General features: G+C 56.9%; 2 protein-coding genes across 12 annotated transcripts; one reads left to right on the top strand and one right to left on the bottom strand.

The window, feature by feature from the left end:
• Positions 1 to 344: 344 nt before the first annotated feature.
• INAFM2 (InaF motif containing 2) lies at positions 345 to 3587 on the top strand. The gene is made up of 2 exons (XM_036844992.1): positions 345 to 1823; positions 3272 to 3587. Exon 1 carries the CDS (start codon positions 916 to 918, stop codon positions 1378 to 1380), a length of 465 nt encoding a protein of 154 aa, XP_036700887.1. The 5' UTR covers positions 345 to 915; the 3' UTR covers positions 1381 to 1823; positions 3272 to 3587.
• A 4924-nt stretch (positions 3588 to 8511) lies between these two features.
• Positions 8512 to 17489, bottom strand: CCDC9B (coiled-coil domain containing 9B). Of its 11 annotated transcripts, none has more exons than XM_036843788.1 (12): positions 16632 to 17312; positions 16424 to 16537; positions 16033 to 16140; positions 15286 to 15441; positions 15069 to 15194; positions 14185 to 14384; positions 13801 to 13859; positions 13188 to 13241; positions 12989 to 13088; positions 12665 to 12831; positions 12361 to 12403; positions 12175 to 12276 (listed from the first exon to the last, which is right to left on the bottom strand). In XM_036843788.1, the coding sequence occupies exons 1-11, from the start codon at positions 16725 to 16727 to the stop codon at positions 12393 to 12395; spliced, it is 1191 nt and encodes a 396-aa protein (XP_036699683.1). In that variant the 5' UTR covers positions 16728 to 17312; the 3' UTR covers positions 12175 to 12276; positions 12361 to 12392. The 11 variants fall into 11 exon arrangements, 9 of the variants coding, with proteins under 9 accessions (XP_036699681.1, XP_036699679.1, XP_036699677.1 ...); XM_036843789.1 differs by having other exon boundaries at positions 12226 to 12296; XM_036843786.1 differs by lacking the exons at positions 12665 to 12831; positions 16632 to 17312 and adding an exon at positions 17351 to 17489 and having other exon boundaries at positions 8512 to 12276.
• Positions 17490 to 18562: the final 1073 nt, after the last annotated feature.

Raw genomic sequence — 18562 nt, 5'->3', positions numbered from 1 at the left:
TGGTCCAGGCTCGCTAGGTGTAAAGGGGTCTGAAAGCCCCGCCCGGCGGGTACGTGGAACGGGGCGCGAATCGAGAGCACCAACGTGAAATCACCCCCACTTCTGGGGGTAAACTGAGGCCTGGGACCTGGGAGCGGAAGCCGTTGCTGCTATACCACCTGTCACTTCGGACAGTCTGGACACAGAGGGGAGGCGCCAGAGTTGACAGCTCTGGGCTCCGACCGCCCCTCCCCGCCCCTCCCCGCCCCCATTCCAGTTCACCACTCCGCCCCAAAGGACGCCGTTCCCCTTTTAAAGAAGCGCCCCGGGCTGCCACCCTCGCCGCGCCAGCCCTTAAGGGGCTGCGGCGACGTTGCCCTTTTAAGAGCCAGCCTCCGTTAACTCTCTCTTAACGGGGCGTCTCGGTGGGGCTTGCGGCGCCCGCCTGCAGCCCGCCTCCCCGCGCGGCACTTCCGGACCCCGCCGTCGCCCTTTTAAGAGGCAGCCCCCAGCAGCGCCCTCTCCCGCCCCTTGTTGCCGGCGCGAGAGGCGGGGGAGCCGGGCAGGAGAGGAGAGCGCTGTCCGCGCGGCCACTGGAGACCGGGCGGCCGGCGGCCGGGCAGGCGGCGGCGGCGGCGGCGGCGGATGGGGACTCGGAGCCGGGCGACTGTGGCGGCTGTGGCTGTGGCGGCGGCGGGGAAGCAGCTGACGGGCCGGCGGCGGCGGCGGCGCTGGCGGCGGTGACTGGTCCAGGCCCCGGCGGCGGCTGCAGCGACGCGGTGGCGGGCTGCGGGCTGGCGGCGTGAGGAGCGGCGGCGGAGAGCCGAGTGGCCGGGAACCGAGGGCACCGGGCCGCCCCTTGCCCAGTCCTTGCAGGCCGCCAGGCCCCCTCCAGCCGGGGCCGTGGAGCACCGGGGCAAAGGCCGGGGCCCTCCCATGAAGGAGCGCGACGCGGCCCCGGCCGAGCGGGGCAAGCCGGCCACCTACACCGGGGACAAGAAGGCGAAGATGGCGGCCAAGACCAACAAGAAGTGGGTCCGACTCGCCACCGTGTTTGCTTACGTGCTCTCCGTGTCGCTGGCCGCCATCGTGCTCGCCGTCTACTACAGCCTCATCTGGCAGCCGGTGGGCGCCGGGACCTCGGGAGGAGCCGCCGGCCCGCCCCCCGGCGGCTCCAACGCCACCGGCCCGTCCGGGACTTCAGGGGCGGCGGCTGCGGCGGGGCCCAACACCACGGGGTCGTCCCGCCGCGAGGCGCCGCGCGCCGCGCCCCCGCTGCAGGCGGCGCGGCCCGTGTCTCCTGAGCCTTCTGCCGACAGCCCCCTGGCCGGGCCGCTGGAGCAGCCGCAGGGGGCCGAGGAGGACGAGAAGGAAGCGGCGGCGGCGCCCGGGAGTCGTTGAACCCCTCCGTGCCAGGGGTGGCCGGAAACCATCCTCCCCAAGCCCGGAGGCAGGACTTTGCAGCAGGACCGGGCGGGGAGCCCGCGGTAGTGACCCCCACGGGAGTGAACGGCTCCCTTCCCCCGACGATCGCGCGCTCGCCGCAGGGGCGAGGGGCCTGAAGTCGGATCTTCAGCCAAGGGACCACGATTCTCCGGGGGTTCGGGGTTTTGTCTTCCTAGGACCGTGCTGCGCCCGGGCCCTGAGCCATAAGGGGGATGGGGGGAGGGGTGGGGAGATCCCAGCACCGAACCCTTCTGCGCCGCTAGCTCTTCGGTATCTTACGGGGAGGGGTGACTCGGGCTTTCCCCCAAGACTCAGGGGAAGGAGGGAGCTGTAGGGGCTCTTCTTTAATAAGCCGAAGCTCTCGCAAGGAGGAGGGCACCAAAAGTAGTGGAGCTCAGGTACGTCAACCTAGTTGCAGTGGCCACAGATGCATTTAATTTATAGATCCCTGTATATAGTTGTTGACATATGCACTAGAAGCTATAATGACATAGAACTACATGTATTCTCCCACACCCTGGGTAGCTACTGACTGATGGATAGGGCTAAGCAAGGGCTATTTGCTGGCCCCCAAAGTGCAGCTAGCCAGAAGGGCACAAACACTTTTTTCATTACCCGCTCTTTCCCCTTTTCCCCCTCCTAGTTCAGAAAGATAGATTTATGACACGTTAGGGTTAGACAGGACAAAAGTATAATCATTCTTAAACTTGTTGAAAGGACAGTGGAAAACCTTTGGAGAAGTAGAAGCAGTTCAGGGAGGCTGGGGAATGTACTGATCCCCTGCTCTCCTCTTCCCACCTTAGTGCCGCCACCTAAGAGGCTTTCTGTTGCAGCCCTAAGTATCTGGATATGGGCCAGGGAAGAAGGAAGGGAAAAAGCAATGCCTCTGTGCTTCACCCCTTGGCCTTCTCACAGAGTTCTTTTAGGAAGAGCAAGCTTTTGTAAGTAGAGTGGCTCACAAGTGTTTTATCTTTTTTTTTTCCTGCTCTTCAAGATCTGGTCTTGTTCCAGTAATCACCTTCACCTTCCCTCTTCCCTGAGCCTGTAGTGACAGTGTAGCCCTGTGATTAGGACGAAATCTGTTGTGAAACCAGAGCTTTGAGCACACCCTCTGGTTATGAGTTGTACTGTGGAACGCAAAAGGCCGAAAGGTGGGCTTCAACCTCAGGATTGTGTTTGGATAGCCAGATAATAGACCAGCCGTAGGAAGGTTAAATTGGCTTGTCTTTACCTCTCCTGATAAGCTCTACTTATATGCAGCCTATACTTTTATTGAGATGAGAAACATCGAGTGAAATGACATATGTAGAGCTAGCTCTGGGGCAGCAAGAATTATACATCCTCAATTTGAATTCCGTTTCCTTCCGCCACTTGCTTTTAGGCAGTTGAGTGTGGGTAGTGACAAGATATCAAACCCCTTCGTGTTTCCTTTTTGGGAAATGAGGCACTTTAAAACAATGACAACAACAACAACTTATCCACCTGAGTCCTGAAACAATTTGTCTCTCCAGTTTTCTGGCTTACACTCCAGTTAGCTCTGATCCAAGTTTACAGGACAACAGCCTTGCTTTAAGCCATGTCCTGGTGTGGGCAAGATAATAGCAGCTGAGCTATCATAGCCTAGGGGCAGGCTGGTAGCACCCCCAAGGTGTCCTGGTTGAAGGAGATTTCTGAGCACTTCGGTCATTAGGAAGCCCTGAGGCCTTTTTAAATCTTTGGTGAGGGCCTGGGGGAAGAAACATAAAATGCCACTTTATAACTTAAATAATAGTCTGTAATTTATATTTACTGTGTGAATTTTTAGTCCTATATTTTAATAATTTGTAAATCAATCTCTTATTCCAAGAATCCTTTGAACTTGCAAGAGAACATCTGGGAGTCTAATCCCCTGTCCCCATCCTGACCCCTGCACTCTGGACTGTTTAATCCACTTTGGGATGGATCAGAGTCTAGAGAAACCACTCGTGGGTCCAGCTGCTGGTCTCCTGACTCTCTAATGCCTTCACTGGAATTGGGACATTAGCTCCAGCTCTAGCTGTGAGCGTGACCAGAGACATTATTTATAATTCAGCCATTTAAGATATACCTGTACTCAAAAAGTCCTGTATATTTTTTAAAAGTTTTATTTTTCAGGTGAACAAAAATACATTCTAAGAACTCTACGTCAGCCTGTGTAAGTTGATCATTTCTCTTTTCATGCTTCTTGGGGAAGGAGTAGAGGTTGGAAGAGGCAATGGTCTAAGGTGTGGTGGACGGGTGGTAATGAATAGGTGTAGGAGGAAAAAGCAATTGCTCTAATGTTCTCTGTGCCTGATGGTTTGACCAGATTGAAGGGTGGCAGGAATCCGTCTTAGTCGGGAAGCAGTCACGGGGTTGGAAGAACAGTGATATCTAGCTCAGCTACCTTTTGCCAACCCTAAAATTGTTGGAAAAAAGTTCTGCTTTTAAAGGACTCTGAGCAGCTGCCCAGCTGAGGAAGCTAAGGGACCAGTAAGCACGCAGATTAAGAATTATTATAAACATTGAGCTGGCTGAGAGCTGAGCTGAGGTGAGGATCAGCCGCCTGATAACATCAGTGTTCTCACCCTTAAACCACTGGCCCCTAGAAAGCTCAAGAAGTGCTAATACTGGGGGAGACGAATGGATGTGTCTGCAGTGGTTGGACAGAGCTTTGTCTACAGTGGAGGAGGTGAGAGAGCCACAGGGCAGAGAGAAGGTGTAGGTTGCTTCAAAGGTGAGGCTTTTTCTTCCCTAGAGCAAACAATAAAAGACATGTGGGTGGAAAGCACAAATATAAGGGATTAGTTGTGCTGCAAAATACACAGCAAGCAATTGAGCTCAGCTCATTATTAGACAATGTTGCCCAGTGCGAAACCGAGTGAGATGCCAGTGTCGGTGGGGCCCCCTGAGGCCTGTACTTCTCCGGAGCTGTTGGGGGGTGGCTGCTGTGCTTTTACATCACCTTGTGGTCCGCAGGGGAGCATGGAAAAAGTCCACCCTTCTTTTATTTCCCTCTTGAGCCCACACAATGGCTTTCTGTGAGAGGGCTTGGTAAGGCAGAGCAGAAGGGGAGTGAGTTTCCAAAGTTCTTCAAGCCAGCCCCTCCTTTCTGTAGACGGGGACATGTGGCTTCTGCAGTTGCACACGGCTTCACACGTTGGGCACATACAGCAGTGTGTGCAGCAGGAGCCTGCTGGCCAATGCGAAGGTCACTGTTCCGCCAGAACAGGGCCTGGTGGCAGGGAGCAGCGGTTGGAATAGCTTTATTTTCAAGGGTTAGAAATTAGCTGCAAAATTGTCCGTCAGGTTTTGAGCCGGGAAGGAGAGGTCTGGGCAAAGGGGGATTATTTTCCTTTAACTGCTTTGCACTGGGACTACCTGGATCATTTCTAGGTGTTTGCTTATGTTAGAAGTGACCGTGTGCGTTTATTTCTCGACAGCCTGCATTTGATGAAATAATCCTCTTTCGAAAGTGTAGTTCTGGAGGGTGAGGGGTGAGGAGTTTGCTAAGCCATTTAGACTGGGCTTGTGTGGGTATCATTTCTTTCCCCCACTGTGCTGAGGAAGTGTTTCTCTGAAGTTTCCGGCATAAGAAACATTTTTCTTCCTAACAGCTCGAGATTCCTACACATATGAGACCACAGCTTTGGAATTTTTTCTGTCTACCTTGTTTTTTGGTTTTCACTAGGGAATCCTAAGATAGTGTGTTCTTTCGTTGAGTATTTATATCCTGTTTTGAAATGCTGAGTGGAGAGCATCTACTTGTTTCTACATGTTTCTTTAAGGGGAACTGAAAGGTCAGGTCCCGAGCTTTAGGACTACCACAGCTATTTAAAAGGGATAATAATTGCCCTCCCCTTCCTGTCTGCAGAGAATGGTGGTATTTCTGGAATTGCAGTGCAGTAACAAAAGGGCCACAGCTGTACTTTTTGTCGTCTCCCTCGGTGGAGGGAGGGAGCACAGTGGCCTTGCTTGTTTCAGAGGACCAGCACTAAGCTCAGTGCCTGGCCCTGTTGACCACCTGGTTGATCACCGCGTTGGATAGCATTGGCCCTGGAGTCATCGTGGTGTCACTGTCGTGATCCATTCGCGTATCCACAGCCGAGAATCTTGGTTCAGGGGAGTGAATTGCTAGCTCACAGCTGCACTGGCCGTTCTGGCCGCGGTTTCTTCACTGCCAGGTTGAGGGGCTTGGGCTTGGCCTGCCTGTTCTTGCCAGGCGCCAGGAGCCCACAGCTGTATTCCATGTGGTGCTTCAAGGAGGCAACAGAGAATATGTAACCCATTCATTGTCTCCTTTGTCCTGGCCCTGTGGCCAATCTTGAGCTATAAAAATATCTGCTCTATCAACAGTTTTTTGGTCGCATCTGTTTTACTTGCTGACATAACATGTAGGTTTCTGCTGCCAGAAAACCTGTGTTACGCCCTTTGTTTCCTCCAGTAGCTAATTTAAAAATACAAAGATGAAATCTTCTTTTTTAACCACACTCCCAGACTCTACCAGGCTGTCTGTCCTAAGCGCAGAAACAGCCATGGCTCCCAGTGGCACACAGTGTACTTGAGCCACCTGGTCAGTAAGGAGCGCCGGAGCCAAACCAGCTTCCCTGTGCCCCAGTGCAGCTGTGAGCTAGCAATTCACTCCCCTGAACCAAGATTCTCGGCTGTGGATACACAAGTAGATCATGACAGTGACACCACGATGACTCCAGGGCCAATGCTAAAAATATTTCTTATGCCAGAAACTTCAGAGAAACACTTCCTCAGCACAGTGGGGGAAAGAAATGATACCCACACAAGCCCAGTCTAAATGGCTTACCAACAAGAATCTACCCTTGTTACTTCCCTGTTTCCTTAACTTCAGTAATCTGTTTTTACAATAGCTCATCAGTTAATCAGCAGTAAGATTCTAACTCTCCTTAGAACATTTTCCATAAACCACTACCATTATTTCAAGAACTATTTATTTATCGCCTACAGTGTGCGAAGTGAGCCTCAAAAGTCCCCAAACCAACTTGTCCAAAAAAGCAGTTGCTGGTTACCAAGGATTTCCTTTCACCTCTACCTCTCTGTGCTACCTCCATGCTCAGAGGATGAGTTGAGGTCTCCCCCGGCCTGTGCTGGAGGCCACCTGTCCCTTCAGCTCCCTGCTAGTGGGCAGTGCTGAGTCACAGCAGCCAGTCTCTGAGCTGCAGGCAGCTCACATGTCACGAGGATCTGGGCTGGGCAGGCAGTGTGCTCTTGGGAGGGACCCCTGAACTGGAAGACAGGCAGCCTACAGACTCAGCGGTGGCATTGGTTATCGCCCTTGACCTCTCTCTTTCCTCCTAACCAACTGAGAATTCATGAGAGCAAATGGAGCTAACAGGTGTGCCAGGGCTTCGAGATCTTGGGAATAAAAGTACAGTATACTCACATGAGGTAATTAATATATTTTCAAGGGAGGGACTGTCCCTTCGGGCAAAAATGATGCATGGGAAGAAATGTGAAGGGGCAGGGAGTAAACAGTACACCAGTGCCCAGACCACCAGCATCAGCATCACCTGGGAACTTGTTAGCAACGCCATGTCTTAGGCCCCATCCCATACCGACTGAATGAGAAATTCAGGAGGAGGAGCTCCGCGCTGTGTTAACTAGCCTTCCGGGTGTTTCGGACACACGCTAAAATGTGAGAAGCACTGGCCCAGCCTTTCCCTCTGATTCAGTAACTTGGGGTTAGGGTATTACTGTTTGAACAGATGGTTATCCAAAGGTGACTTTTGACCTTCTTTCTTGGTTGAAGCCCGCTGCCCTGCTGAGGGAAGAGGAAACACTGTGTCCCTAGAGTTTTAAAAGGGAAAAAGCCTTCATTGTTGGTTATTCTTGAAGGTTGCAGGAGAGCTTGCCCTGGAGAGCTTGTTAGGAAGGAGGCAGGCCTGAAAGAGTCCTCCCTCCCCCTCCCACAAAGGTACTGATGTGTTTGCCTCACCTCCTGCCTTGGGGCCTGCAGCTCCTCCAGCCGGTCCTTAAAAGGAGCAGTGGGTGCCACATTTGTCCTTTCTGGTGCCAGGTCTGTGCTATTTCACTTCCCCGGCGTCAAGTGGATGCTTAATGAGAGGCCGTGACGTAGGCCGGCAGACTTGCTGAGAGAAAGCAGCCTTCGTCTGTGCCTTACGCGGCTTCTCTCATTGCCTTCCCCAGCCTCGCCTTCTCCCCCTCCGTGGGGCTGTGGTCACCCTGTGTCAGCTCTTCCTCGTAAGCCCTGATATCCCTCACTCAGGAAGAGATGCTTGCGGGGTCTGTGGACACTGATAAATGACTTAAGAGGCAGAAGTGAAACGGTGCCTTTAGTTTCTGCTATTCCCTTGACCCCCCCCGATTTAGTCCCCCAAATAAGAAGATATGGCCAAAGTGGGATTTTTGCCATTTCCTTTTTTCTTTTCAGGGGCCAGTGCCATCTTTTCCTGTTATTCCTGTCCCTGAGGCTAGGGTTTGGGGCTGGAGCTGACTGGTGGTCAAACCTTCCAAACTTGGGACTTGTTAGATAGCTGGGGATCCCCTGCTTCCAGGGATCCCCAATTACCCATCTCTTGATTATAAGAAAATACTGGCATGCTGCTCCTTTGGGTGATAAAACTTTGGGAGGCATGGAGCAAACTCCACAAAGGAGTTTGTTTCTGGGGAGTGAGTTCCTGAGATTGCTATGATGTAAACAGAAGAAAAGAGGAAACACTCTGAGCTGCAAGAGGCAGTGTGCAAAGTCAGGGGGAAATGCTTAGGATATCCTTGTGATCCAGGGGGTGGGTGAGGGCAAAGAACATTCCCTGTAAGAGCAGAGTCACTTCATGATGCTTTTAACTCAGCCAGACTACCCCGGGGGATTAAAAGCAGCTCACTGTCCTAGAAGGCAGGGTAACATTTACAAACCATCCCTGTTTCCCTGAGAGTGTATTGACTCCAGTGACCATGAGACTAAAAGAGAAGACAGTGGAAAAGATAGAAAACCAAGCAGACAGAGATCACAACAAATAGCTACTTTATTTATTCGACAAATATTTACTGAGTGCCTTCTGTGTGCTACTGTGAATAGAGTGCCTACGGTGTGCCAGGTATATTTTGCATATTCTCATGTTTAATTTTCTTAACAACCCTTCATCATAGGTATTGCTAGCTCCATTTTGCAGGCAAGAAAACTGAGGCTTTAAGACGTTAAAATTGACCAGAGTCATCGAGCTAGCAGGTGGCAGACCTAGGATTCAGATTCAGTCTCTCAGATTCCAAGGCCCATGTTTGTTCCACTCAACCGTGCTGCCTATCATCCCCAAAATACCTCCCTTACAATGTGGTCTGCTGCTCCCCTCTGTAAGGTGATATGGGCCAGGACAGAGATGCTTTCCACCTCTTCTGCCCTCCTTGTTTTGAGGCCTTAGGTAAAGCTGTCATCTCCCTGCTGGCTCCCTACTACCCACTGCACTCTCCCTTGTCAGTTCCTCCAGCTCTGTGCCTGGGATCCTGAAGCCGTGTCCCATGAAGAACTTCCCACCTTTGAGGAGCAGTCTTGTCTGTTGGTTGGAGAGGAGAAGGGAATCCAAGAAGAAGGCTCCCAGCCAGGCCTTTAACCAAAGGAGCCAGAAGGAAACAGAGCAGCCTTCCATGGCCCCAAGCTTTGTGGAGGGATGTCTACCCTTCCCTCCTGCTCCTTAGCTGGTTCCATCCTAGAGCAGGAGGGGTGGCCACAAGAGCTGCTGGTTCATTGCTCCTGAAGAAGGGCTCCCCTTTTTTGAGAAAAGTTCGGTGATACTTGGCCTTGCACTACAGTCCTCCTGCAATGAAGACGTCCTGTGCCAGACTCCATTCTCTCCAAGCCCTAGTGACTCATTCCCGTGACATCCCTATCTCCTAACATCCAGAAGGAAGAGAAGCCCTATTTCTCCATAGCCCTTTTGTCCAGCTTCCTCTCCTGCTTAGGTCTTGCTGTGAGGCCTCAACCAGAGCTCTGCCCAAGTTCTACATCCCCATCCCATAGTCAAACATGCCTTGGCACAGACCCTTTAATGAAGGCACATCTGTACAGTTCGGGGCACTGGGGGCTGGGGGAAGTTTGTGAATCTTAGAATTCAAATTCTGGATCACAATTATTTGGGAGACATCTGAATTCGAGGCTGCCCGAACCTGCTCTACCCCAGCTCCATCCTTTGGGAGTCGTGAGTTCCAGAGCCAGTGCCATATTCCAAAGCCACGCACGTGTGACTGGAAGGCAAAAGGAAAACTTGAGCTTGGAATCTTTCACCCTTGCCTTTTCGTATCTCATAGGGGTCTTCTTCCCATATGCACAGAATGTTCCCAAGCCTTTCCAAAATTCCTCTGATCAGTCCTCACCTCTTCCAACCCCCTTCACCTCATCCCGTTCCCAACCAGCTTTCTCACTCCCCACTACAGGAAGTTGACGCCACCCACTCTCAAGCATCTACCCAATGCATCAGCGTCCCACCCAACTCTGAGGCCAGGAAGCTCCCACCGGGCAGCAGCAGCCTGCCCCCATCCCCTACAGAGCCAGCAGCCAGCCCTTAGAGTCTAGAGTCTGTCTTTGCCCTTAGCCCTCCATACACTCTAGTCCAAACGCTTACTCTCACAGTGTGGTCCAGGAAGCAGCAGCAGAGGCGGCACTTGGAGCCTAGTAGAAATGCAAGCTCCCAGGCCCAACCCAGACCTCCCTAGTTAGAATCTGCATTACTCTGCACCTTAATGTGTGAGAGGCACTGCTCTAAACAATCTGATCTGCCAAAAAAGACACCCCCTCCTCGTGCTTCCTCGATAGAGGGGGTGGAGAGCGGAGCAAGAGCCAGTGGGGAAGCCCAGCCCTCACACAGCTGAGCCACAGTTTAGGCCTCACTGACACTGGAGAGATGCTGGGGATGATCTGGACACTCCCTGGAGAACCCAGAGAGGCTGGTGAGGCCCAGGACCCTCAGCAGAGAGGAACAACCGTGGCAGAGCCACGTGGGGAGATCCAAGCAGGGGCTTGGGGGCAAAGGGTACACACGATGAGAAAGGGAGACGCGCCTGCCTTTGCGAGCAGCGGTGGGATGGTTCCCTCTGGGCTCCTACTACCATCCCCGGCCCCTGTCGGGCACCTGCAGGCAAGAACAGCTCCTGCTGCGCGACCTGGGTCTGCCGGATGCAGGGGTTTCTTCCCTCCCTCTTGCTGGCAAAGTCACCATCGCCCACCGGCTGCATTGCTGGTAGTAGGTGCTCAGGAAATGTCTGTTGAATTGAGAGGAAGCCACAGCTTGTGCGGAGACGTGGGCCTCAGGGGAGGGACGGGAACGGAGACTAAGGAGGAAAGACAAGTCCTGGTGTCGTACTTAGCTGGAGTCGCTGTTTCTCTGCCTCTTGGGTCACTGCCTGAGACCTTGCTCTGGCGTGACACAGTGCAGGGAGGCGGTGGGAAGAGGAAGCTGGAGATGGCAGGAAACGACCCTGGGTGGCAGGCGCCCTCTGCCCCCGCTCAGGGCGCACTCCATGTCTGACCTGGGGGTGGGGGAGGAGGGCCCTGACGGTGGGCTCCCGCGCCTGCTGTGGGGAGAGGAAGCTGGCCCCTCCTTACTCCCCCCCCCCGCCCCATTTCAGAGACTTTCCAGAGACCCTTCCTTTCACAGAGGAGACCTGAGCTCTGCTCTTCTGTCCCCAGCTCTGTCCCTGCTGGCTGTGGCCTCCCTTTCTCTGGGCCTCTGCCTCCTCTTCCAGGAGGCTGAGGCCCAGGGAAAGGCAGGATGCTGCCAGCTGCTTGTGAGAGCCCCAGGTTGGCCATCCTGTGAGTCTTGGACTGTGATTCACCTGGGTGCAAGGCAGGGGTGTAGGACAGGGCCCGAGCCCGGGCTGGCCATGCCAGCTGCTGAGGCTGCCTGTACCTGAGGAGCCAGGAGCCAGCAGCCGGAGAGGGAGGCCAGGCCCTGGGGGTGATGGAAGCCAGGAGAGCCAGGTGCTGAGTGCTTCCAAGCCTTGTCCTCTCGCCATGGTCAGGGAGCTTGTGGCCTGGGCAGCAGTAGGCTTGGGACAGGGCTTGCCAGCCTCACAGACCAGGTGTGGCGTGGGGATACACCAGGGGCCCTACCTGCAGGTGAGAGCACACACGTGCACAGGGGGGTGCCCGTGAGGTGCAGGGGTTGGCTCCTTGCCTTCACGGTGTCACTCCACCGGAGAGTCTGCCAAACTGCTCAGCCAGGCTGCCACAGCCGCCAGCCACCGCACGCCCAGAGCTCGAAGACTCTTGACGGTGTCTTCCCTCCCCCCCTCCCCAGCCCGGCCGCCTGCTCCCGAGAGCTTTGCTCAGCATCTTCTTGCAGGGGCAGGACCCCCTGTCCTGCTCCTCATACCTCCTGCGCCCCTCGCCCTTTGGCTGCCTCCTCTGGGGGGTCTGCTTCGAGGTGCCAGGACCTGCTGGGCCCCAGCCTTGCCAGGCCTGTCTTCTCTGGGTTCCAGGGGCCCTGCCTCTTTTGGGGGCCCAGAACAAGTCTGGGCTTCTGGCTCAGCCTGGGGCTCGGTCCACCCCAGGGGCTGCTCGTGACCCTCCAGCCAGGACACAGGGCTCTCCTGGGTCCCAGGCCTTGGACTGAGCGCACACGTGCCCTCCCCGGGCCCAGGGCTACTGGCACATCCTAGAGAGAGGTCGAGGGGAAGCAAGTCCGTGTTTTGTGGAGAGCCAGGCTCAGGACTGGCTGTCGAAGCTCCTGACTCCTCTTTTGGCTCCTCTGGCGACGCTGATGCTGGAGCTGGGCTGGTTGCTGGGACACTCATGGGTCCTCCCGGCTCCATCCTGCTCGGAGTCTGCGCACATTCCTTCTCATTTGGAGTCCTTCTGGTGCTTGGGCTTCCCTGACAACAGGAGGTTGGCTCTGCTGGTTGGTGAATTCAGGGCTCATGTCCCTAGCCCGCCCCATCCTATGCCCAAGTACCCACCTCCTGGCTCTCCAGCTCCTCCTTGCCTCCCTTCATTTCCCACCTGCAGAAACACAGAACATGGCAGGCCCCACTACTACCCATCCCACTTCACGTCACCTGCTCCGTAGCCAGCAGCCCATGTCCTCCAGGGAGAAGCGAGAGCCCAAGGGTCTCAGAGGAAACTCAGAGCCAGGACGAGGCTCCAGGATGCTTCCCTTCCAGCCCAACCTTCCTCCCCAAACCCAGCCACTTCCTCTGAACACCGCCCACCGTGGCCCCGTTGCAGGTCCCCAACTGCTGTTTATGGCCAAGCCTGCAGCACCTTGAGTTCTGTGGGGACTCCGTGCGTGTCCCGGCCTGCGCTGCCTGGGAAAGGCGTGCCTGACTTCCCAGGGGAAGGTAACTGCTGTAATTACCACCAGCCTCCCTGGACACCAGGCTCTTGCTGCTGCTGCCTTTGCTGATGGCCTCTCCCCGCATCTCATTAACCTGCCACAAGGCAGCAGTCAGCCAAGAGGCAGAGGCCCCCGGGGGCTGGAGCAGGCACCTGGGCCAGTGCTGGGCCTGACCTCCCAGGGGCAGGGGAGGGCCAGGAAATTAGAGAGCCCAGATGCCTCCCTCGATTTTGCTCCCTGCCACATGTTACCTGCGGGCCCTGCCAGTCAGCCTCTCTGTCCCCCGAGCTTTGCTGCGTGTGGCCAGCGCCACCAGAGGTCTGCTGGGTTGCCCACCCCGAGTAGTACCGCCTGCAAGAGATGGTCCACAAATCAGGAGAGAAGAGGCCCATAGCAGCCCAGCTCCTTCACCAGCACGTGGGACCTGCTCCTCGTCCTGTCCCAACTCACCTTTGCCATCAGGGGGCAACGGTGGGGGCTGTAGCTTTCGGTGGCCCCTGGGGCCTAAGTGGAAAAAGGAAATGGGGAAGGGGTGGGTGTCACAAAAGACCCAAAGCAGGAACATCACTTCTTTCGGGACCGGGAAGCTGCCAGCTGTGAGTGTTCTGGCTCCCAAAAAAGAGCCCTGGCCTGGGGGTCAGGGGAGCTGTGTCCCTGTGCTCGCTGTATCACTCCTGACTAGGTGACCGGCAGAGCCTCTCCAGCCTCAAGCTCCCTTGTGTGTAAAATGAGGGGCCAGCGACGCAAAGTTCTGTTCCTATAACAGGCGAGGGGCAGCTGCCGCCCACAAGGGACCAACAGCTCAGAAGGACCCCAGCGCTGACTTCCTGGTGAGCCCTTCTCCCCAGACCTTCTGGGGTCAGAATCCAGGACAGGGGCTGTGGGTTCGGAGGATGGGAAGGGAGGTCATGGTGCCCTCCTCTGATAGGGAGGGAGAGGAAGGAAGATGTCCTTCCATGCTTCCTTCCAGCTCTGAAAATAAGTGGTAAACCAAGAGACAGGGAACAGAGAGGAAGCGGGGGCAAGGGGTGAAAAAATCCAGGAGGGGTGGGTGTTGGCTCACCCCTCGTGCTGCCCACCCTGGCCGGGCCCTCTTCCCGAGGCTTGCTGGAGTCCTGTGGCCTGCGTTGCAGAGAGAGGGAATCAGGCTGGCTGCTGGCAGGGATCACAGAGGCTGCAAGGCTGCTGGTGGGCCGACACCTCCTGCCCCAGTCCCAGCCCCAAGCCCAGCCACGGAACCAAGGACAGCATGGAGAGGGTGGGCCCGAGGAAGATGGGAAACACAGTGCCCACACACAGCCCTGAGCCCAGGGTCCGAACAGAGGGTCAGGCAGAGCCTCACCACCCTGGGGAGGGTCCCAGCAGCCCTCCAAGAGACACCCACAGTTAGCCCGACTCAGCCCCACAAGCATGTCGACCCAGCAGGATGCCCAGCCCTGCCACCCACGTGGGCTTGGCCTTGTCCAGGTCCCACGGGCGGCGCCAGTCACCCTGTGCGTCTCTGTGCCGCGCCAGGCGGGCCAGGTCGATCTGCTCTCGCTCCTGCTTCCACTGGGCATAGTCCCAGCCCACCTCCGGGGTGCCCCCCACTGGCCGGCGGGGAGCTGCGCCTGGGACCAGGCCTGGACTCTGGGGCTCCCGGACACCCTGCAGGGAGAAGACACAAAGCACCATGGGGTCGAAGCAGAAAGAGCCCTGAGCTTGGAATGGGGATCCAGAGTCTACTAACCCCTTCCTCTCTCAAGATCTTGAGGTCCCCCCACCAAAAAAATTAGATCCATTCCATCTCTAACATGCTGTTTGCTATAGACACGGTTTCCGTCCACGTGTTAGTGGTGTCTTTTGGGCAAGTTACTTAACCTCTCTGTGTGTCATTTCCTCATCTGTAAAATGGGGGTAATAACAGCATCTATCCACAGAGTTGTTGCTGGGGTGTGTGGTCAGGTGCAGGCAGGGTGGAGAGGCACCCAGTGGCTGTGAGCGAGAGCCAAGACTAGGGGCTGCTGCCACCTAGAGGCCACACCTGGCACATGGCCAGTCTCTTACACCCTCCTGACGGACCTCCAGACACCCCCCCCCCTCCCCCTGAGCTTGCTACCAGAGGTCCAGGCAGGGTAAGGGGCTAGGTCACACCCCTGGCTTACCCTGTCTCTCACTGCAAGACCCACCCAACGTGGAGACTGGCCAGAGAAAGGAAGAAGGAGTGGGAAATTCTTGCAGGTCCTGCCTGGGCCACGTCCCCACGAATGGGGACATATGTGACTCAGCTTCTATGCCTCCCCCAAAAGGGGACCACCACATTCATGTCCCCAGCCCCTCTTGAAGAGCTACCTTCCGGGCAGAATCTGAGCTGATGGCCATCTGCATGGAGGGGCTCCGGCCCAAGCCCCCTCCAGGTGACCCTTCTGCCCCCTGGCTCCTTGCTCTGGTGGGCTTCTCACTTACGATCCGCTTGGCCTGGGGAAGGCGAGGATGGGCAGTGTGGCAGAGCCAGAGAAGAAGAGGCTGCCTTCCTGGTGCCCGGGCTTCCCCCACCAGCACTGCTCACCTCGGCTTTGTTTTCCATGGTCACAGCCAGCTCCACCCGCTCCCCCAAGCAGAAGGCACCAGTGTGGGCCTCTGCCTCCTCATCCTCAAGCATCTCATTGGCTGCTCCAGGTCCAAGGGCGCTCCTTGCCCAGTTCCGGCTGACCACCCGCTTCCCCTGCAGAATGAGGGGCCGTGCCGTCAGGCCACATAGACGGCACTGGACAGAAGCTGGGGGTTGGGTCCTTTGGGTGGTTCCCCAGGCTGGGTTCCAGCCCTGGCCCTCCCTGGAATGCCCACAGAGGAGCTGACGCTGCGAGGCGTTCACATACCAGTGGCATTAGGTTATCCGGGCCTGGGGCCACCCAGGGGCCCAAGACTCCACAGTGGCCCATCATCTCTGAGCTGGGAAATCCAAAGCGCTCAGACAATGAGGCTCTGTCCCTCAGACGCTGTTCCTGGCATTCAGCCCCAACATCTCTGTGCCCCTGGGGTTTGGGGTTTACGAGCGGCCTGTGCTTGGGGATACGGGTGCTGAGCTCTGGGGCTGGAAAAGGGCATGAAGAGGCTTCTCTCTGGTCACCTTTCAGCTGTGGCTCTTTGGGGATGGGGGCCAGCAGTGGCCTGGGCTGCATGAGGTTGGGAGCTGGTAGGTATGCCCCAGAATGTAAGCGGGAGAAGCAGAGGAGCGGGGGCAGCTGTGCTCCCCTGGCACGGGCTGGGCCTCCACCTCCTTGCCACCCCACCCTGTCTGCCGGGTGGGTCTTACTCCAGGAACCTGGCTGATGGTGACAGTGAGGCCGTCAGGACGGAGGAGCTCCGGCGTGGTCCCAGCCATGCCCCCCTGCTCTGCCTGCCGACGGTCTTCCTGGATCTCCTGTGGGAGGGCCCGGGGTCAGCACAGGCCATGGCCCCCCAGGTGCACAGAGACACAGATGTCAACAGGCCTACACAGAGAGACACCAGTGGGACACCAGGGGGCAGAGGCACTACATCACAGAGTCCCCAGGACCCTCACAGAGCCCCTGAGATGGAACACACCCAACCTAACCCTGGTCCCAGGCCCAGAGCCTGCAGGGAGAGACAACCATTCAGGGTCTGCAGATCGGGCAGGGAGTGCCAACCCGGTCAGTCCTCCCGGCCCATCACAGCCCACTCACCTGGTACCTGCGCAGTAAGGCCTGGTTCTTCTTGCGAAGGGCAACGATCCTCCTGTCCAGCTCTGCATCCTTCTCCTCCTGCCTGCTCATTGGGGACTCGGCCCCATGAGGCCCCTGCAGAGGCCAGGGGGCCCAAGCTCCTGACTGCTGGGCCCATCCCTTACCAGTTCCTCGACTTTCACATTCGCCCACTCTACCATGTTCTTACCACCCAAGGAGCAGACTCCAGGCCCAGAGTGAGGGTCACGTGGGGAGATGGCCCATGGAAGGGCCCCAGCCCCACCCCGCTGGCCTCTCTGCCCATCTTCCTGCCACCTCCACGGCCCAGGCCGGGGCCTCATACCCAGGCCTGCAGCTCCCAGCAGTGGCTGCCCCTCCCCCCGGCTCTCCAGGGAGCTCCAATGCCGAGCAGAGCCTGGAATGGGAGTTATAAATGGCTCTGGCAGCGGAACCTGCCGTGACTGGGAAGTTGCCAGGGTATTCAGGAGGTCGAGGGGGGGTTGTTTGGCTCCCAGGCCAAGAACCACGGTGAAAAGAGAGGCCCCTGCTCTGTCCTCGGCTCCCAGGCCCTGGACCCCACTCCCCAAACCTGTGCCCAGCCTGTGGGAAACAGCCACTCCCACAGGCCCAGCCTCTCCAGGCCCTGAGCTGCCGGCAGTCAGTCGGGGCAGGAAAGAGCCAGCTCTGAGGGCAGGCCCAGCCGGGGAGCCACCCCGGGGCACACTGTGCCTCAGCACCGAGATCCCCGGGTCCCTCCTTCTCTGGCTGCAGGGACCCCGTTGTGGCCGATGCCCCTACCCAGCCCCCCACCGGCATAGGCACAGCCCTCTTCCTCCCAGGCCCAGCTGCCCCCAGCTGCCCCCAGAGTGTGGCCGCCTGGTGTCCCAGCCCCAAGAAGCCCCCCGCCAAAGGCAAGGTGCCACTCACAGCCGAGTGCATGGCAACAGCAGGCACCGAGAGATTTCCAGAGCAGCCCTGGGGGAGCCAGAGCAGGAGGGAAGCTGGAGCCACCGGAGCCGGGCCTCTGCCGGCCTCTCCCTGCCGGCTTCACCGCCCAGCACACGAGATCATGTTGTGATTACAAAAGACTCCTCTGGGCTCCCAGCCAGGAACGCCGTGGCCACCGCCCTCACCATCCACCCTCAGAGGGCGAGGATCAGGGCCCCGGCAGCCAGCTGGCCCTGCCCAGCACCTCTCCCTGCCCTGCCCCAGCATCCCCAGATGGACTGGCAGGGACTTCTCCCTGGAGGGTTGAGTGCACACAGGGGGCCCTATGCTCCAGTGGGACCCCAGCCTGGCCTGCCTGCAGACAGATGGACAGCCAAGTAGCCCTCTGGCCCTCCCATTAGTAGAGAAAGACCTATAGCCCAGCCCATTGTGCTCCCTGGTCCAAGGGGCCCAACTCAAATGAGCGTCCCCTGTCCCCTCGCTCTCCTCATCAGTTCTGGTTTAAGTAATTCGAAGGGATTAAGAAGCTCCCCTCCCCTAGGCCACCAAGTACTACCACATACCTAAAATAACACCATTTGTCATTCATTCCTTTAGGTTCAACATTGTCTTCCCTGTATTTTCTTTATATATATATATATATATTTTCTAAATATTTATTTCACCTATTTTTTATTTTTGGCTGCGTTGGGTCTTCGTTGCTGGGCGCTGGCTTTCTCTAGTTGCAGCGAGCGGGGGCTACTCTTCGTTGCGGTGCGCGGACTTCTCATTGCTGTGGCTTCTCTTGTTGCGGAGCACAGGCTCTAGGTACACGGGCTTCAGTAGTTGTGGCTCAGGCTCTAGAGTGCAGGCTCAGTAGTTGTGGCACACGGGCTTAGTTGCTCTGTGGCATGTGGGAGCTTCCCGGATCAAGGCTCGAACCCGTGTCCCGTGCATTAGCAGGCAGATTCTTAACCACTGCACCACCAGGGAAGCCCTTCCCTGTATTTTCAAGTACAGTCACTCCTGGGACGCTCAGCTGTCCAGATCACCCCTTGGTGTGGGGAGCATCCCTCAGGGTCCGCGCCGCCACAGCTCAGGGCTGGCCAACAGCCTTCCCCCTTGGCTCCTAACTCTGGGCCTTTCCTGGCCTTGCTCTCCAGGGCTGGCCCTTTTAGCCTCTCTGATCCCGAGAAAGGAAGTAATGTTTCC

The sequence above is a fragment of the Balaenoptera musculus genome, chromosome 2 (assembly GCF_009873245.2).
Source record: "Balaenoptera musculus isolate JJ_BM4_2016_0621 chromosome 2, mBalMus1.pri.v3, whole genome shotgun sequence".
In the NCBI taxonomy this organism is placed as follows: domain Eukaryota; kingdom Metazoa; phylum Chordata; class Mammalia; order Artiodactyla; family Balaenopteridae; genus Balaenoptera; species Balaenoptera musculus.
The sequence above is the reverse complement of the archived record's forward strand: the minus strand, read 5'-3'. Positions and strand labels throughout refer to the sequence as shown.

Excerpts from the sequence above, each read along its gene's own strand:
- INAFM2 (XM_036844992.1), top strand. The coding sequence starts at position 916 with ATGAAGGAGCGCGACGCGGCCCCGGCCGAGCGGGGCAAGCCGGCCACC.
- CCDC9B (XM_036843782.1), bottom strand. The coding sequence starts at position 16,727 with ATGGGCAGAGAGGCCAGCGGGGTGGGGCTGGGGCCCTTCCATGGGCCA. Across the intron at positions 15,195-15,285 it reads CCATGGAAAACAAAGCCGAG|GCCAAGCGGATCGTAAGTGA; the intron begins GTGAGCAGTGCT and ends CGCCTTCCCCAG. Across the intron at positions 12,404-12,988 it reads CTGACTGGCAGGGCCCGCAG|GTGGGAAATGAAGGGAGGCA; the intron begins GTAACATGTGGC and ends GTGTTTCTGCAG.